At 32.9% G+C, this 19,368-nt stretch overlaps 3 protein-coding genes across 5 annotated transcripts; 1 reads left to right on the top strand and 2 right to left on the bottom strand.

Annotated features, from left to right (window-relative positions):
• Positions 1 to 6,596: 6,596 nt before the first annotated feature.
• On the top strand, positions 6,597 to 8,773 carry LOC132283801 (cyclin-D3-2-like). Its single transcript, XM_059785829.1, has 4 exons — positions 6,597 to 7,451; positions 7,572 to 7,773; positions 7,886 to 8,016; positions 8,147 to 8,773. Exons 1-4 carry the CDS (start codon positions 6,969 to 6,971, stop codon positions 8,429 to 8,431), a joined length of 1,101 nt encoding a protein of 366 aa, XP_059641812.1. The 5' UTR covers positions 6,597 to 6,968; the 3' UTR covers positions 8,432 to 8,773.
• A 5,462-nt stretch (positions 8,774 to 14,235) lies between these two features.
• On the bottom strand, positions 14,236 to 16,555 carry LOC132284930 (ADP-ribosylation factor 1-like). 3 transcript variants are annotated; one of them, XM_059787074.1, is made up of 7 exons: positions 16,480 to 16,555; positions 16,218 to 16,373; positions 15,360 to 15,430; positions 15,084 to 15,203; positions 14,819 to 14,937; positions 14,519 to 14,600; positions 14,236 to 14,431 (listed from the first exon to the last, which is right to left on the bottom strand). In XM_059787074.1, exons 2-7 carry the CDS (start codon positions 16,363 to 16,365, stop codon positions 14,426 to 14,428), a joined length of 546 nt encoding a protein of 181 aa, XP_059643057.1. In that variant the 5' UTR covers positions 16,366 to 16,373; positions 16,480 to 16,555; the 3' UTR covers positions 14,236 to 14,425. The 3 variants fall into 3 exon arrangements, with proteins under 3 accessions (XP_059643057.1, XP_059643055.1, XP_059643056.1); XM_059787072.1 differs by lacking the exon at positions 14,236 to 14,431 and having other exon boundaries at positions 14,510 to 14,600; XM_059787073.1 differs by lacking the exon at positions 14,236 to 14,431 and having other exon boundaries at positions 14,510 to 14,600; positions 16,218 to 16,367; positions 16,480 to 16,534.
• A 674-nt stretch (positions 16,556 to 17,229) lies between these two features.
• On the bottom strand, positions 17,230 to 17,879 carry LOC132282058 (uncharacterized). Its single transcript, XM_059783689.1, has 2 exons — positions 17,859 to 17,879; positions 17,230 to 17,777 (listed from the first exon to the last, which is right to left on the bottom strand). The coding sequence occupies exons 1-2, from the start codon at positions 17,877 to 17,879 to the stop codon at positions 17,517 to 17,519; spliced, it is 282 nt and encodes a 93-aa protein (XP_059639672.1). The 3' UTR covers positions 17,230 to 17,516.
• Positions 17,880 to 19,368: the final 1,489 nt, after the last annotated feature.

Below are 19,368 nucleotides of genomic sequence, written 5' to 3'. Positions count from 1 at the left end.
ATTTTTTTTTTTTTAATAGTGTTATTACCAAAATAAATAAATAAAGAAAAAAAGAGAGTAGAAAACAGTAAACCGAAATCTTAAAAAATTTCAATCCTTGTTCTACAAATTTTCGAAGTTTCAAAAACAAAAAATTTTTTTTAAAAAAAATATATAAGGTAATATGCACATAATATCCCTATATTATGATATTAGTAACATATATACCTTTTTGAGCATTTTTGAAAGATTAAAAGGACACATAATATCCCTATATTATGAGATTAATAACATATATACCCTTTTGAAAGATTAAAAGGATAAAATGAGTATTACAACACTAATTTATGTCAAATTTTTTATTGAAGGATATTTTTGCACAATGTGAAAAAATTAAAAATACTCTTAACACACTTTTTAAAATAAATTTCTTTAAGAATATTTTCTGCACTTATTCCTATTGAATATTACTGATCCACTTGCTTAGTAACCATTAAAAATAGTTTTATACACTTTGGGCGGATTTTGGATGAGTCATAAATTGGTCAAATTAAATATTATTACTCGGGTTGCGCTCTCAATACACAAATTGAGAATGCTCACATTACATTTTTTCGTTATGATGGTTGATAGATCGAGTTCGTGTAATAGCAATCTGATGATAGATTTTCATCACAAATAGATCAATAATCAATAACTGTTCTAATAAATGTTTGGCTAGTAAGAAAATGGTTGCTCCTCAAGAAGCAGGTTAAAGTAAGGTGGGCCTGATGATTTGGTTATTCATTTGCTCTACTTAATATGGGCTCCAGCGTGGGCCGAGAATTTGAAGCTCTGAGTTTGGATTAGTGATCCAACAAGAGTTGCATTCCAAGCCCATTCAACCCACATGTGCCAAAAGTTGAAATTTGTCGTAGTTAAATTAATCATTGACTCGAATGGTATAAGCTCTCCTCTCGAAGAGAAAATTAATAGTTCAAGATTTCAAGTCCATGAAGGTCAAGGTTAGGTGTATGCATCTTCAGAAACTTCCGACAAATGAATAAATAAATAAAATTAATAATTCCGTATAGGTGGTGAAGTTTTTAGATAGTCAATCATAATATAGAATTTTCAACAAATCTTGTTTTTTCTACGAGTATAAACATTTATGAATCATGTAGTTGTGGTTGTTTGGATTGTATTCAATATTATAATCAGTCGTCCATCAAAAATTTAAACATAATTTGTGAAAAATATCTCATTTAATAAAATATAATATGCACATATCAATATAATCTTTCACCCACTTCAACTTGGAATCATGGATGTGGAACAAATGTGTGATAATTACCATAAATATATATATATATATATATATATATATATATATATATATATAAGTAGGCAAAACATCGGTGTCTATGGAGAATACAGCAGCAACCTAACTATGGATACAAGTGTTTCAAAAAGTTTGATACAACTTTAAAATATTTCAAATGTTTAGGAGGAATTTGGACAAAAATATATCTTCAACAAATGTGAAATGTACAACTTCAATACAAGTTTGACCATATTAATATTATATGCTGGTCATAGACAAGTAGCATATGTGCACAAAATTTCGGATCAAACAATAATGTTTGGTCGGTATGTCACACTCAAAAATGAAATATAAAAAAGATTTTGGGCTTTCATTTTCCGTTCACGTTTTTTTGGACTGGTTTCTTTATATAATGGTGTACACCTGGCGTCTTGCCATTGGTAAGAAAATTTTCCTCCATAATATGTATATATATATATAAATTCTCTTTTAAAAACAAGAAAAAAAATGAAAAAAGAAAAAGGAGGAATCCAAGTACTTTCATAGAAGTTGTAAATTCATAACAAATTATGTGATGAAATAACAAAATTACAAAATGGGACAAGGAGTAATAATATTTTTCTTGTTCATCTGAAAAATATATACTTTCTCGTCCATTAAATGTGTAAGGGTGTATCTAAGGGGTGGGCTTGAGCCCATATCACAATATATATATATATATTACTAGTATTAGTTCACCAAAAAAAAAAAAATTATTAACCAACTCTATTGACAATTTTTGAATTCGCCTTTAATTAAACTTGAATAAAAATTTGAACAAGATTGCTTTAAGATCATATTATTATTATATTTAAGATAATGATATTATCACTGATCATAATATAGGTTTATTTTTTGGTAAATAAGTAAAATATAAGTTGGTTAGTATTAAGTTTAAGTTGCACATTATTTATGTTCAAATTCAATTTGAATTGGCGCAAAAGGTACTGTATCACTCACTTATCAAAATGATTGTTGTTTTATACTTTAAATTTTATCCACTTTAATAATGAAATTTACTAATGTAATAATAAAATTTTACTAGTTTTTACTTGTGAGAAAATTCAATATTTTGCTGTGAAATTTCACAACTAAAATGAAATTTTAAATTCTTGAGCACAATGAATATCTATTCCAGATGCTGAAATTACATATTACATGGCCGCAGGGACTACATTAATGTAATTTTTTTAATTATTTTTTACTTTTTAATAAAAAAAATAAAAATAAAAACTGAAAATCGTTTACGTGTAAGACTCACGAGAGGGACAGTGGGACAAAGTTGACAACTCATTGGTCATAACTGGAGAGAACCGAGGCGGAAGGGAGAAGAGCGAAGGACACACAACACACACACACATACATATATATATGCGCATCGAAAACAGACGAGCCGAAAAAGAGTCTCTCTCTCTCTCTCTACATCTACGTATATATATATATAGGTATGTTCTTCTCTTTCTTTCTCACTCTAAAATTAAGTTGGCTTCTCTCTCCTCTCATAATTGTTGCCGTCTTGTCTGGCTGAAACAAACGCCGTACGCTTCCTTTGATGTTGCCATTCCTCTCTCCCATTTTTCAATGTGTAATGTTACCATAAGGTCCAACGTACGGTGGACCTATAGCATTACAATGAAAATTAAATTGATGCTTTAATTAATTAATTTTTAAAAGGTTATATAATTCAGTAATAATTTTCATTTTCAAAATTTTAGAGATATTTCAAGTTTTCATTAAATAAAAAATTTTAAAAAAACATGTGAGTGCGTGAGTTTTTTGTTAGGATAAAAAATAAAATAATTAATTTATCTTCAGGCATTCCTCATCTTATTCGAGAGTCGCAGCAATATGTCCAGTAAAATCTCTAAAATTTGGCTCTCTAGATTAATTTATTACGCCAACATTTTTAAGAGTCACATGATCACATCAGCATTTTAAACTTTTTAGATTTTATCCATCACATATGTTCCAATTGTGCGTTTTCGTTATTCAAAAATAATAATATTTTTTTTTTTTTTTTTTTTTTTTTAATGTTGGAAGATGGACTTTGCCATTCCCACTTTAATTCAAAACCTGATACACATCTACTCTCACAAAGCCTAGATTTGCAATAAAGAGACAAATACGCAATTGAGGAAATATTTAATTGAAAATTTGTGAAAAACGTTTAATTTATGTTGCATTTTTTTAAAAAAGATATTATGAAATTATATGTAATAAAATATTTATTATGTGATTTTTTTTGGGAAAAATTATTAAATTGTTTGTTGTACTATTTCCCAATTACAAAAAATTTCAACCAGAAGTATATATTTGGAAATAATTCAATTTAGTAAATTAAATTTTTTTTAAAAAATTAAACAATACAATATCTATTACGGGTTGATGTATTTATTATAGAGGTGAAAAGAAATGTGTTTTTCTATAAATAAAAAATATATATTTTAAAGGGAAAAACAAAAATTAAAAAATAAAAAATAAATATTTTGAGACAGTAGAGCTCTCAGTGGGACAATGCCTTAATGACTCTATTTTTAGTATTGTGCAGAAAAGGGATAAAAAGTGAAATTAAACTTTTTTTTTTTTTTTTTTGGTCTTCTTTTTGGACTAAGAAGTCGTCTTAGGTACTAGTTGTGTCAGTGTTTTAACGACTCTTAATTTTAGTTGTTCAAGAAAAAAAAAATAAGAAAAAATGTCAAAAATACAGATTTTTTGGATGTGCAAGTGGCAACCTTGCGATCGCTAGCTGGGTTGTCTAATTTGGCGCGAAGTACAAATTTTATGCCTAACCAACTGAGGTAGCAAGCATGTTACTGTACAATATTAATTTCTCAAATTATTTGGTTTTGTTTTTGCAATTTTGCCTTTTACAGTTTATAGGGGTGCTGTCAAATTTTGATTTTTGTTCGAGAGAGATGGACTCAGATTGAGCTAATTTTTGGTAGTTATCTTAATTTGATGATTATAATTATATACCATTTTCAATTTATTTTATTTTATTTTATTTTTATTTTTATGCCAAATTGGTGTGTTTTTAGTATTTTAATGAATTTCGGATTGAGTTTAGTGAGTAGTTTTTTATTCCTTTTTTTTTTTTTTTTTGTGATTTCCAAATTTGTGCCAAATCAATCTTTTTTTAGGATTCTATTGCCTATTTATATAGTATAGTTGTAGTATTTATTTATTATTATTTTTACTCAATCTGTTTTTAGTATAGTTGTAGTATTGAGCATTATTATCATTGATTAATAATAGAATAATTTTGCCCCTCTTGGTTGAGTTCATACTTAGTCTCCCACTAATATTCTACAGAATGACTCTTCATATTAACCTCTACAATTTCAACTTTGACCATCTAAATTTTTAGTACTAGCAAAAGCTTTATATGTGTGTTTTCTAGTATGGAATGGTTATAAATTGGATTATGTTGTTGTAAAGGTTGATTCTACAATCGAAGTACAGTAGTTGTTTTCAGTGAATCAGACTGGATATACATTAATGCACATTTAGAAGTTGTTCTCCTTGAATCTCACACTGGATATACATTAATGCATAGTTATCTAGATACCGATTAATATATGGTTGATCCCATATGAACGCCTTTATAATTTAGCGATCGAATTGCTATTGGTTGTTGAGAAATACTTTTTTGTACCGGTAACACTACGTGATTTGTGTCATCAATTAATTATATCTTAAAAAGTCCGACTTCCTGCATTTTCACCTCTAACTTCTAATCTAACATTATTGTAAAAAAAATTTTAGAAATTGACAAGAATGTCCAAGGAGGCAAAAATATTCTACATCAAAATCACGTGGTTTTGATGCACCAGGTGCACAGGTTAGGAAGGGACGGGATCTACTTTAAATAGTGGACATAATGCTCAAATTTTGCCTTGTCTATTGGATTAATGTTGTCATTGTCAGGATTTTATAGTTAAGAGGGGATGAAAATGAGTACAAAATGAACCCGATAAATTTTGTCAAAATGCTATCAATCACGAGAAAATAAACAAATGTGAAATTTGGATTTGGTACTAGTTAAGAATATGGCAGGAAATTAATGAATTAAAATATGCAAGGATCAAAAAGTTAATTTTGACATTGGAAATCACCCACCAGATATAACTTACAACTGATCCATGTCAAATGGAATAAACTGGATGCTAACGGTTAATATACCCATGTAACGGAACCTAATTTTTTTAAAAACTATTACTAACAATTGCTCACAAGACCTCATTTACGGTTAAAAATTGGGTGCAAAAGTATGAGGCTCGCTTAATTAATTGGCTATTTAAAATTGGATGGCAAATCGGGTTTACAAGTTGTATTATTTGCATGTTGTATTAGGATATGAATATTTTGTTATATGGATAGATATGAACACAACATAATTATTATATAGATAAGACAACAGCCATAAGTCATTTAATAAATGACTCAAATTTTAAGATGATACATCATACAACACGTTTAAATCATTTTTAACAACATATTATAAGTATATCCAACACCACATTTAGTTAAAAAAAAAGAATTTTAAAATTTAATTTGTTGGGGGAGAAATCCATGCTTAAGAAGAGAGTAGAAGATATGAATGTTGATGGCACCGTATCGCTTTTATATTTTTATTTCCGTTTAAATTCTCGCTATTTATAATTTAATTTTATCTTTTTCGTATTCTCGCCCTCGCCTCCGCTCCGTGTCACTTAATCTCTTAAGCCTTGTCACAATTGAATTTTTAAAATGTTCTATGTTTTTTTTTTTTTCTGAAATGGGTGTTGGTCGTTCGATATAGCAACACGTGTTCAGTCATTACGGAACCAAAAAGACGTTTGGTGATTGAAGCAGTTGGATGGGGGTATATAATTACATTTCACCTAAAAAGTATAAACCATCTCGGTAAGGCGTGCCCCCACACCTCTCCAATCACCATCCAAAACAAGACAAACCCAGTCAACGCTCTGACCCACACCTCCCATCCCACCAACCCACACCCTCTCATCATCGCGTGTTCAACACCTCTCATGCCTATCCACGTGTCCGCTGATCACCTCCAATCCTTGCTACTTCACTCTACGCTCCCACACAAAAACAACAACAACCACCCACTTGATGATATAACGGAATCGCATCGCTCCGATACGTATCTGCTCCTTTCCTATTTTTCTTTACCCGAAACACACGCTGCACACACAGTGCGGTACATACATAAGAGTAATTATTATTATTATTATTTTTTAATATATATATATATTTATAGAAAAAGTATGTGTTATGTATATGTAATTTATAGAGTTGTAGATTGAATATAAGAGGTTATTTTTGCAGATGAGCTCGGTGAGTGTGCCGTTACATTCTATTTTCCTGCGCGCCAAACACTCCCTTAAACGTCCTTAAGATAAAAGGAAAATTCATAACAAAGAGAGAAAATAAGCAGGGAAAGAAAGGACAGGCGTGATAGCCCCTCGGATAAAATCCATCCTTCCCTTACCGTATTTGGTCTCTCTACTCTCTCTCTATTTGAGTGTTGAGAGATAAAGTATAAGCAGATATGCTACTGGGTACAAGATTGAGCTTCTGTCTCTTCATCTGCTCTTAAAGATAATGAGCAAAGGGTCTTGTGTCTTCTTCTCAGAAGAAGATGGCTTTACAAGAAGAAGAAACACAGCTGCAAAACCCTGCAATTTCTTTGCTGCTTGATGGTCTCTACTGTGAAGAAGAGCCTGTTGATGAAGATTTGGGAGGGTATGGTTATGAAGAAGAGAGTGGGAATGTGAAGGAACCTTTGGTTTTATCGGAACGTGATCTGTTTTGGGAAGATGATGAGCTTGTTTCTCTAATCTCCAAAGAAATACACACCCATTTGGGTCAGAGAGGTTTGGAATTTAATGGATCTATAATTGTGGCAAGAAGAGAGGCTGTTGGGTGGATGTTAAGGGTCAATGCCCACTATGGTTTCACTGCTATGACTGTTGTTTTAGCCGTTAATTACTTTGATAGGTTCGTATCAAGCTTTTGCTTCCAGAGAGATAAGCCATGGATGAGTCAACTCGCTGCTGTTGCTTGTTTGTCTTTAGCTGCCAAAGTCGAGGAGACCCAAGTGCCTCTTCTCTTAGACCTGCAAGTATGTGTTATGTTTATATATTGTATAAATGCCAATTGGGTGTTTGTGAAAATGTCATATTGTGTGCTTTTTGGGCCTTTTCTTCCTATTTTTTGATGTGGGTTTTTGTATTCTGTTTAGGTGGAGGATTCAAAGTATGTGTTTGAAGCAAAGACTATTCAGAGAATGGAGCTTCTGGTGCTCTCTACTCTTCAATGGAAGATGAATCCAGTGACCCCACTCTCTTTCTTTGATCACATTATAAGGAGGCTTGCATTGAAGTCTCATTTGCAATTGGAGTTTCTATGGAGGTGTGAGCGCCTTCTTCTTTCTGTTATCAATGGTAAGTACTAAGCAGATCAAACCCCTCTTAGTTCACCATTGCTACAAATGGGTATCTTATGTTATTCCATTTGATCTGTCATCTCATTTTCAACATTGAATTTTGATCACAGATTCAAGGTTTGTTTGTTATCTTCCGTCCGAGTTGGCTACTGCTTCAATGATACATGTTATCAAAGAGATTGAGCCTTGTAATGCATTGGACTACCAGAATCAATTTATGGCTTTCCTTAAAACTAGCAAGGTTTGTACTTTATTTAATTATAGTTTTATATATGTTCTTTTCCATATCTTACATCACATTTCCTTTTGATGGGATTTGAATCAGCCATCCCTTTGTTCTACAATTTGATTCTTGATCCTATATGTAACAGGAGAAAGTGGATGATTGCTATAAACTCATCCTGGAACTATTAGGGGACCCTGGTTGTAAGCACTACCAAACCCACAAACGCAAGCACCAGTCTATACCAGGCAGCCCAAATGGTGTTTTTGATGCATATTTCAGCTCCGATAGCTCAAATGATTCTTGGGGTTTGGCATTGTCGGTTTCGTCATCTCCTGAACCTCTGTTTAAAAAGAGCAGAGCTCAGGACCAGCAGATGAGGTTGGCTCCATTAAAACGTGCGTCTGTTCGTGTGTTTGGCAGCCCTCGTTGATCTTTCAGTCTCTAATTATCTCCTTTTTTTTGGCCATGGTACTATACAAACTCTCTCTCTAATGTTAATTGCAGTACATGTTCTTAAGGTGCAATTATATTGTATTCAATGATATGTCACTGTAATTCTGGCCTAATTTATGTGATGGAGCGTATAGATATATATATATCAAACACTTACACCACTACATCTTTTACTGCGCGTGGAGGGTTGGAAGAGGGATGAGTAAAGCTTTCCTTAAGTTGCATTTATAATGCTCCTACTATGTCCTGCATTTTGAGATCATAATAATTTGACATAGTTATCAATGGATATAAATGCAAGACGTCCTATTTGTATGTATATCATTATACTCAATAAATGTCTTTCTAGATGGATTAGAACCATAGATGGAGCTTAGGGTGCCAAGTATGTGCTCTGTGGTTGTCTTTTGAAATTGACATATTGATGAGTTTGTGAGAGTTTTTCAATATATATGACAATTTGGCATTGGACATTGTGTTTGTTAAAGGGTTTATTGAATTGGAATAGAGATGACTTACAAAAAAAAAAAAAAAAAATGGAATAGAGAGATGTCTTGGAGGTAGGAACTGATTGGAGGCCGGTGGGGTTTCGGTGGTTGTTCTATGAAGACTTTTTGCTAATGGGATTGACATTGTTGAAGATGGCACACTAATTCAGTAACCTAATCTAGAGGTTAGATTAATGTCAAGACTCTCCCTCTACCTTCAATTCCCAAAATAGAGTTTCCTAATTATAAAAAGAGAAGTAAAGCTAGTTGGTACTACTTTTTAAGGTATATCCAAGACATTGTGCTCAACTATACGGAGTGATTAACAAATGGAAACTCTGGTTCATGTCTAATTTTAAATTGTCTCCATCTATGTCAAGGAATCTTATCAGTGTAAATAACTGTACAAAAGACTTAGTCTATAATTAATAATAAGAGGACACATTATTCTATGTTTAATATTATATGAGCTTCACTAGAAACACTCTAGACAGGTTCTTAGCAACTAATACTATTTTGACAATTTCATTGTTATGTTACTGTTTGTAGTTTCCCGAGCAAATTTTGTCTCAAAGCGGGTATTATGCTATCTAATTACCCTAGTTTTTTCTTCCTTCAGCCTCCTAGCATGGTCCTACTGTGAAATAATTTTCAACCTGCAGACGATGCGTCTCTTGTGTGCAATATTTGTATCTGTATGCAATGTATATCGAGTATATACGTTGAAAAGGAAATTTGAACATTTTGAAATGCTAATATCCAAATTTGTTGAACATATGAAATGTTCTAAATAGTAACAAGCTTAACTTGCTTGCTAATTGTGTTACATAGCTATTGAAATTTGTCGGTTTTGTTTGTCATTAGCTCTGTGTTGGTATTTTCCTGGAAGGTGACAATATTGGAAATCTATACTACTAGCAGAGAACAAGTGAAAGTACAATGCCAGTGAAATGAGGTTTTGTGAATTTTGATTAGTTCTGTCAAAAAAAAAAAAAAAAAAAAAAATTGATTAGTTCTTTGAACCACTCATCGATCACATCAGATAAAGGTGGAGGTCATTTTAGAGATTCTGAGTGTTGACTATGGAGAGAGTGGAAAACCTTATTGATTTTGTGGGGATGTACTTGTTCCTCTTGTTCTTGCTTTATGCTTTAATGTTGGTTTAGTTTGTTAAAAATGGGCTTAATATCCCAGTGATCATGATGAGATAGAGTTTTCACCAGGACAGCTAATCCAATAAGGTCAACCCAATAATTCTGGAATAATATGGTGATTACTTACTTTTATTGGAGTCACAACGAAAGCATAATAAAATGAGAAATATATTTATATCTGTGCGCGCGCGCAAAGATGAGTTATGGTACTTTGGAGCTCCTTTTTAAATATAAGAATTGGTTTTAGATACTTTTATATGATTGAGAAGATTAGAGAAGATTACATGACATGAAACACTGGGTCCTTTCTTACATATATAATTGCTTTTTAATGCAACTTGTTCCCCCTAGATTGACTTGCCAATTCCTAGGTAAGTTCTTGTATTCTTCACATATATTTCTAGACATGAAATTAATATAGCTCATTCTAAAAAATTCTAAATTATATTTCCAAATTCCAACACCTTTTGTGTGGAAGCAAAAAAAAAAAAAAAAAGGTTACCTTATTGTAAAATTTGTATACCTCATATATGTTACATGGGATTGTTGGCAAATTTTCTACTGTAATAAGTGTCAATTTTATAGTTTGTGCTAAGTTTATTTTTTTAAAAATTCAATTTTATCTCAGTGAAGGCAACTCTTTAATTTATGTACTGTATCTATTTGGAATTAATATCTATATGAGTATATATGCTTACTCTTGGAAATTAGTTCAATGCAGTATTATTAATTATGTACTGATATTAAGTCATATAACTGTGGGGCTTAATTTGCCAATAAAACAATACCTACATGCAGGCATGTACAAAAAGTGAAATAATTATGGAAATTGAAATAATAGCTACTTAAAGAATAAGATAATAGAGAGCCTAACAAAAGAACAAAAAGTGATTGGGGCTTCTGAGGGGTCTTAAAAATGACAGGAACAACTGTCCATGTGAGGCTATGGTACAAATGTCATCAACCATTCAAATGATTTGAAATTGGAATGGAACTATTAACCTCTAGAAGCCAACCAAATTGAAGGGTTAGGGTTGATTTTATACACCACCCTAATTTAGTAATTCACGTGCTACATAGCAAAAATTTAAGAGAACTGTATGCAGTAAGTTGTGAATGTCACGTTTAGATGTCATGCTAGCATTATTCTAGTCCTTTCCAATGAAGGTTTCCCTACGGATCGATGAGTTTTTGCATTTGGAAATATCATAATATCATTGTATTTAATACCACTAGGCTTCTAATGAATTCATGCAGGTACAAATTATCACATTTCACAATAAATCATCATTCAAAACAAATAAAGTAGTGTATGATGATTTAAAGAGAGAGAAAAAAAAGTTCTCTCTTCAATATAACCCTCTTTGTCTGTGCTTTCTTTGGGTATATGGTTTGTAACCAAACAAAAGATGGTGCAGAATAGTTTAAAGAATGAAAGTAATAGTAGCATTCATGTGAAGAGAGAAATGGTTGGAAACAGCTAGAGAGAGCTGTATTTTTGCATCATCTCTTAGAAACTGTTGAAATGAAAGTTTAAGTGCTCCTTTGTTTCTTTTGATGTTTGAGGCTGAAAAAGGGAAAGCCAAAATGGTTGATATTGTCAGTAGCAAATTTCAGGTTATACATACCATCATAGACCAAGTCAAAGAAAAAAACCAAAGGTAATAAGTTCAAGCTCTTTTGATCCTCAGTTTACCCAAGTCCAAGAGAGCCTATATATAGATATAGGGATATAGGGGTTTGGTAATATATATATTTTTTTTGATAAGTGATTTAGGGGTTTGGTAATATGTCAATCAGTTTACACATATTGAAGCAACTACCCCCTCTCAATCCGTTAAATCGTTTTGCACTTTTTTATTTTATTTTTTTTATTTTTTATTTTTTTTATCTATACTTACGGCTTTAAAACCCATCTGCTGCATGGGTAGAATGCATCCTTGTAAGTGTCAACAATTTTTCCCGCCAATGTTTATACAATTTATGACGGAGTTCAGATTAATGTGGCAATGGTTGACACGTTAATATTAGTGACCGATAAGGATCTCTCTCTACCTAGTGGGCAATGTCCAGTGTTTCTATGGACACATGAATGGTTTCATTTAATTTATGAAAGAGGCCCTTCATTATTGAACACAATGACTGACTAAAGATAGGACAGGATTTTAAGGATTATTAGAAGTTTCACCAACTGAATTGAAGATGCCATTCCATTCAAACTAAATGTGAGATTTTTCAAAAAAAAAAAATATATATATATATATATATATATATATATATATCATCTTTGGTCAAATTTTCTGAGCTGTACAATCAAGGCTTTGTCATATGAATGTGCCATCAACTTGAAGATTTGTTACTATGAGAAACGACAAATCGTGTAAAAAATAAAAATAAAAAACGACAAATCAATTGATAGACAGATGCACGGTATATGGGACAACCCAAAAGCGTTTTTTGTTCCGAAAGGTGTTATAAAGGCTACAAATGTACTCTAAATTGATTGAAATCAGGATCACATAATTAAGTTTAATGCTTAAAGCAACATGGGCATATTGATATTGAATCCAATGCTACTTGGCATGTGTTTCGATTTTAATGAGCTATTGTCAAGTATTTTGTTGGATACAGGACTTTAAATTTCTGATAGAGAATATCTCAAGTCAATGTAGAGAAATTTTTGAATGGTCCAAACTATTGATATTTTGTCGTGTGCAATGGTGATCTTCTCAGTGAACAATTAATACACCAAATTACATCTAGTTGTGTTACCGAAACCAAATGTAACTGACTCAATCAAGATACTGTAAGTTGAAAATGTGGTGTGTGTTGAGAAACATACTATTTGCCTCACTCGTGGACAATGAACCTGACCTGACAATGAAACACATTTATAAAGGTATCTGGACATTGGATTCAATCCGTCGAATTCCGACCACAAGTGCTTTAATAAGCAATGAAGAACGCATCCACCACAAGTGCTATTGAAAGATCAAATCACCATTCTCTTTAGCATTGCCAACTAAGTCAATGCCAGTATACGAAGGACATTGCCATGAATGCAACGTATATACTAGGTGTCTGCTGGATATGTGGCCTAAAGAAAAGAGAGATATGACTATGGACACAAGTATTGCGCTCGTTTTTAGACACTACAGGTAAAATTATTTAGTGGTAATTGAAGTTTGACATAATAAAATGGCATATATATATCCATTTGTCAGGCACCACATATTTGTAAAGGGAATTTATCACGCAGACGACATACAAGAACTTACGAGGTATCTGCATAGCATAAATAGAGTAGAGTTTTAGAGTCTTTTAAATTAATGCAGAGTTTTTGAAGTTTGTAAAAGGTAGTAAATTTTAGAATATTTTAAAATAGTGAAAAATTTTGTAGTGTTGTAAATATTTAAGAACATGTAGAGAGCATGTAGGATGTCTATAAATAGAATTGGCGTTTCATTTGTTTGTAGGGAACAAGTTTGTGCTAGAAGAGTGGATAGTGTGTTGGCACATGTGGGGTTTAGGCGGAGTGAGTATGCGAGCTAGCCCGCCAGATGTGAAGGATGTAAGCAATTGTCAAGGAGATATAAGAAATGCCGTATCGATCAAAGTCAAAATCAAAGAAATAGAGTGTTGTGGCCAAGAATGCGATTTGGGCCATCTTACTACATGAAAAACCAAAGAGAAGAAGAATGATAAAAGAGATGTAAAGGATAAAATGATTTTTAGCTTATACTCCAAGCAGTGTCAATAAGGGTTAAGGAGTAGAATAAATAAAAAGGGAAGGAGGTACTAAAAAAAGCATTTTGCAATACACGCGTAGAATAAACCGCTGTGATTACTAATGAATTTTTCTTTTTCTTATAATTAATTTATTTATATTTCATTCCATTACATTATAGTTTTCTTATAATATTTAAAATCAACCATTACATTATAGTTTTCTTATAATATTTAAAATCAAATATGAATACCATGTAAAAAAATGCAATTGTATTTAAGCTGCTATAATATCCTTGTGAGCAGAAATCAACTGTGTTTTGAATCATAGTGCACAAAATTACTTTTTCAGGCATTTAGAACCAGAGGTATTACACCCAAAATTTATAGTAAAATGATCACCGTAGACGCTATTTGTTCAATATTACACTCAAAATTTATAGAAATATAATCACAGTCGAAGTTATATATTCAATATTACATCCAAAATTTATAGTAATATGATCAAAGTAAAAGTTATTCAATATGACAAAGGTATATGAAGTTTTGTAACTTGCTTAAATGTGGTGTCCCTTTTTTCCAAAGCTTTAATGGCAGTTGAGATTATGCCTGTAAGAAACATAGATCTGGTAGTGTTAATATCTCTATAGAATCATAGACTTAAAGATGGTGAAAGACCGGTCCAGCCTATCTTGCCTTGCTAGAGATATTGCTTGATAGCCAATCCAGACCTTCATAGAGCCCTTGGCCAGAGGTGGCACAAGTACTTTGGATGTACCTGCATCAATCAATTCCCAAATGCCACTAATTATAACAAGAAAATGATACATATAACAATAATTGGATCGTGAGTGATTAAAAAAATGTGGTGGTTTGATTTGTTTTTAGGCGCCTTAGAGTTGTGTTGTGCCACACAGAACTCAGGCTTTCAAACATGTGAAAATTTTAGAGTAGATATGGTTACAGAAAGAATCTTCTAGTAAGTATATGATTTACCAGCGACGCTGACGGAGTGAATGCAGACCAAGTTTATCAGTGATTTCAGAAACACTCATGGCATTTGGAAGGTCTTGCTTGTTGGCAAATATGAGCAGTGTTGAATCGCGTAGTTCATCCTACAACGAGTAAGTCAACCTTTTTTTAGAGCACTCGACACATTATTTTTATAATATAACAATGATCAAAAAGACTATTGCTATCGATATTTACTTTAGAAATTTGAAAATTGGATACTGCAAATGTATATGAAAAGTCATAGAACCTCATTCAGCATCCGATGAAGCTCATCTCTGGCTTCCGAAACTCTTTCTTTGTCATTACTGTCTACCACAAAGATGAGACCTTGTGTATTCTGAAAGTAGTGCCTCCATAGAGGGCGGATCTGTAAAGCATATCTAGGTTAAAATGTGTGTGTAGCAATGGGATCCAGGTATTGTTGCAGATGAAAGCGTATTAATTAAAAAATATTAGAAAAGATAGAGCCAGAAATGTTCACACAAACACTCAAGCAAATGTTCAAAAGGATTAGGCTTAGTACCTTATCTTGACCTCCTACATCCCAAACTGTGAAGCTTACATTTTTGTATTCAACAGTTTCCACATTAAAACCTGGAGCATAAAAAAAATCAATGATTTAAGAATTTTTTTCACCATGCTTGATTTACAAGCAGGATTGATATAGAAGTTTGAAACTTTGGCATCTCATAACAGCAGATAAAGTAAAAAAATCAAAAGTAATTCCAAAAGAACCCATTCTTAGGTTTGAAACAAATCATTCCACATCATATGATCTCATATGTGTTTTCATTCTTATTCATGTTTTCTGATTTAAACTGCCAACAAGAGCACGATGGCAAGCTTGAGACAGCATGGCAATCGCATTAGTTTGCTTAATCATTTTGGATTTCTTGAGACAGGCTTAACAATGTTTTATTTTTAATCTTCCAAAAAGAGATATTTATATCTGAATTTTCTGCAGTGATTTAGAAGAAATTAGTTAAGCATTCCAGGAAACTATAAATCCCTCATCATCTGTAGAAAACTTGTAGACTGCTTACTAGGAAAAGACAATTGAGCAGGTTGGTTCATTCATGAATCTGAGAAGGTCCATTCTGATTCATTTAAAACAAATTTACTAAATTTATTGTAAAGGATAGATATTCCTTTGCATAATTCAATATATTCTACTGAAGAAAGAAAAATGTAAAACTAACATTAATCCGTGTAAAAGCAAGGCTTAATACTTATAGTTAGAGCAGGTGGGGAAATTACTGTTAACACAAGTGTTGCTCTTTGTATTTGAGTATTGGAGTCTAAACATGTTGATCAAAATGGAAATCACTGTAGAATATTATGCATAAGATTATAGCCAAGAAAGAGTAATTAGAATGAATACCAATGGTAGGTATTGTAGTAACAATCTCTCCGAGTTTCAGCTTGTACAGGATGGTTGTTTTTCCAGCAGCATCAAGACCTACCATCAAAATCCTCATTTCTTTCTTTGCAAAGAGCATCTTTAAAAGCCGAGATATTGCCATACCCATCGCTGCAACTGATTCAATCAAATAGATAAAAACAAATAATACAAGAAAGAGAGAAAAAAAAAATCCACTCTCTGAATTGTATGAAGAAAGAAAGAGTAGGTTTGGTTCACTCACATGGAAAAACTGTGAAGTGGAGAGACAGGTGCAGACTTCAGAGGACTGAGAAATGGAAGGGATCAATGAGTTTATATTTGCTGCTTGCTTATTATTTATTCGATCAATCCGAGATATGATTCTAAGACATAAAGGTGGAAAGAATAAGATTCTTACATCAGTGGTGGAAGAGAATAAAGGACACTAGCTTTGCTTCACTTTCGGTGGAAATATTGGACAATTTGGAATGAACTTTTGCAGGGGATGTGAGGTTTATCTTGCAACTTGGGGGTTGTTTTTAATTTCATCCCTTGATGTGGTGCATGAAACTTAACTCTATTTTGCAACAGAGTATCCTGTTTGATCAATGTGTGCATCCCAAATCTAGGGTTTAAGATGTAAATCACTCAATTCTTTTCCTACTACAACTGGTAGAATAAGAATAGGATTAATGTCAGTGAACACATAGAATCTCCCAATATATTTTCTCATTCAGGTCAAAAAGTAAGAAAGGGTTACAGGAGTGGCTGCCATACATAAGCTGGAATCCTCTAGTATATCCATGCTGGGATATGATGCAAACCTAAATTCGATGACCTGTTTTCTATCGCGGCCATGATCTTTCAAGAGAAGCTTCATTTACCCAATATTGGGCATATAGTAATTGAAGGGAATCGTTTGATTGAATGAAAAATAAGTTTTAACTAGAAGGAGCAATGCCTGTACATTCTTTTTAGTTCACAAAATAAGTGTACTAGTTGAGGACAGAAGTGCATTAAGAATATGGGATAAAAAAAAGGGATTATAAAAACCCTTAGTTAATTAATTGAGCTAAATTGTCAACATAATTGAAGCCATGTAACAATTGTATTTCTACTGATACAATTTTGGAATATTACTGAAAAGAGAATCAATTTTTTTGTGAGTGTAGGAAACAGCGAATGCTTGGATAATACTAACAACTTTTGACTGAATGACAAAACACTGAGCCAAAGCACAGTTTACAAAACAGAATTGGATATAAAGGAATGGTAGAAGTCTAGTAATGATGATAAGTTTCAAGAATCTATCTGGTGTTTAGAATTTGTGCTGTTATTTCTGGATAAAACTTCCCTGGCCGACTGAAGGGCGGATGCAACGGAAGCAGCAGCATCGGCCAAGATGGCTCCACTGCTGTTTGAATCCACTGCAGGAGGAGAATGTGATTGATGAACCACCTGCACTGGCCTCAGTTCTTGGCATTGTCCCGGGGATGACCGATAATCTACCGTGTCCACGCTCCTTTCCATTTGACCTTGTGCATTTTCAGTCTCAGTGCCCTGACAAATGGAAAAGATTTACAATGAAGGACATCAATAATATCCTATTCCAGTATACAAAATGACAAACACATGAAGTACCTCTTTGGCTGATGTATTCATTTCAATTGGCAATTGATTACGTTCAGTTTAAGAAGAGATGATGAATAATTTATATAAGATTGTTACATACACATATATTTATATAATATATACTAGTATCTGTTTCCGAGTATTATTACCATCGATCTGTTTTTCAGGGTAAAGAAGTGGTCTTTGGCTGCTGGGCTTTGAAGGGGCGATTAGTACGTCTAGAGTTGTGGACAGGATATTACCATCACCTCTATTATGGTTCTACACGGTGTCAGCATATTTCTAGACGAAGTCAAATGGATCAGAAAGACTAGGCAGTCTAGGCTACAACAATGATACCGTATTACCCACCCCGACCGGTGACAACTGATAAAGGATGACAACGGGACGGATTTGGAGTGGGTTTTCTTAAATTCCGCTCTGTTCCATTTAATTTTTGGCAAGTCCATGCCTGTCCTGTGCTCACCCTGCTAATAATTTTTTTTCACAATTTTCTTGGCTCAAAAATTGATCTGGTGTCCCCCCTATCTTTCACAATTTTCTTAATTGAATAGCCCGAATAGAAGAAGATAAAGAATAAATCAATCCCCTGTCAATCCCTCTGTCTCTGCTTGAGAAGAATAAATCAAATAAATTATAAAATAAAAGATATAATATATATATATATATGTAAGTATAAAAAAGAGAGAAAAAGAACTGAAGAAGAACATATTTACCTCCGTGAGGACGTGGATCTACCTAAGAAAGAGAACAGAAACTGGCGAGGGAGAGAGGGATTAAGGTCGAGAATTTGGTTTTTTAGTTTTGAATCTCTTTGTCTTTCCTTGATGCGCCGCTCAGTTCACACATAAGGCTTAAGAAATTAGGATTGTAAGAAATGGGTAAGCCGGTAAAATACGTTATTAATATTATATATATATATATATATATATATATAGTTATATACCTAGCAGGGCGACCGAGGCGGGGCGGGACCCCGGTGGATATGTTTAAGAACCCTTACCCACCCCGTCACCAGTGACAAGTACAAAATTTGTATCCATGCCGCCCCAACGATATAAAAGTTGTTCCCATATTCGTTATTAATGGGACGGGACAGGATGGGGCGAGGCCCCGCTGGGAGGTAAAAATTGTACACCCCTACAATTGACAACAATGGTTGATGGATCAAAAAAAATTGCCCAAAATTTTGGCTAGATAACATTTTTATTTTTAATTTTTTCAATAGGTAAACATACGTTGGCTAAAAATAATTAGGATAAATTGCACTGACACCTTTGAGATTTTGGTCAACGTCGCTCAGTTGACGGTCAATGATTTTTTTTACATTGACACCTCTTGAGGTTTCAAAAATATGCATGGACACCTCTCCAAACCTCTGAAATCATATAAAATTACTTTTTAACCCTCTGACTTCTCAACAACTCCATTTAAATCTACAAGTTTAACCCCCCAACTAAATTTAATGGAGCAAACTAACATTTTTCATCTCTTCTACACATACAGATATGGTTTATAT

The sequence above is a fragment of the Cornus florida genome, unplaced genomic scaffold (assembly GCF_030987335.1).
Source record: "Cornus florida cultivar Cherokee Brave unplaced genomic scaffold, ASM3098733v1 CherokeeBrave_3.0.0_Hap2_Chr11, whole genome shotgun sequence".
NCBI lineage: Eukaryota > Viridiplantae > Streptophyta > Magnoliopsida > Cornales > Cornaceae > Cornus > Cornus florida.
Note: the sequence above shows the minus strand (reverse complement) of the source record. Positions and strands in the feature narration are given on the sequence as shown.

Coding starts and splice junctions, on each gene's coding strand:
- LOC132284930 (XM_059787072.1), bottom strand. CDS start 16,365: ATGGGTATGGCAATATCTCGGCTTTTAAAGATGCTCTTTGCAAAGAAA. Junction 15,204..15,359: donor ATGTAGGAGGTCAAGATAAG/GTACTAAGCCTA, acceptor TATGCTTTACAG/ATCCGCCCTCTATGGAGGCA. Junction 14,938..15,083: donor TTCATCGGATGCTGAATGAG/GTTCTATGACTT, acceptor TACTCGTTGTAG/GATGAACTACGCGATTCAAC.
- LOC132283801 (XM_059785829.1), top strand. CDS start 6,969: ATGGCTTTACAAGAAGAAGAAACACAGCTGCAAAACCCTGCAATTTCT. Junction 7,452..7,571: donor CTCTTCTCTTAGACCTGCAA/GTATGTGTTATG, acceptor TATTCTGTTTAG/GTGGAGGATTCAAAGTATGT. Junction 7,774..7,885: donor TCTTCTTTCTGTTATCAATG/GTAAGTACTAAG, acceptor TTTTGATCACAG/ATTCAAGGTTTGTTTGTTAT.
- LOC132282058 (XM_059783689.1), bottom strand. CDS start 17,879: ATGAATACATCAGCCAAAGAG. Junction 17,778..17,858: donor TGAATACATCAGCCAAAGAG/GTACTTCATGTG, acceptor TCCATTTGTCAG/GGCACTGAGACTGAAAATGC.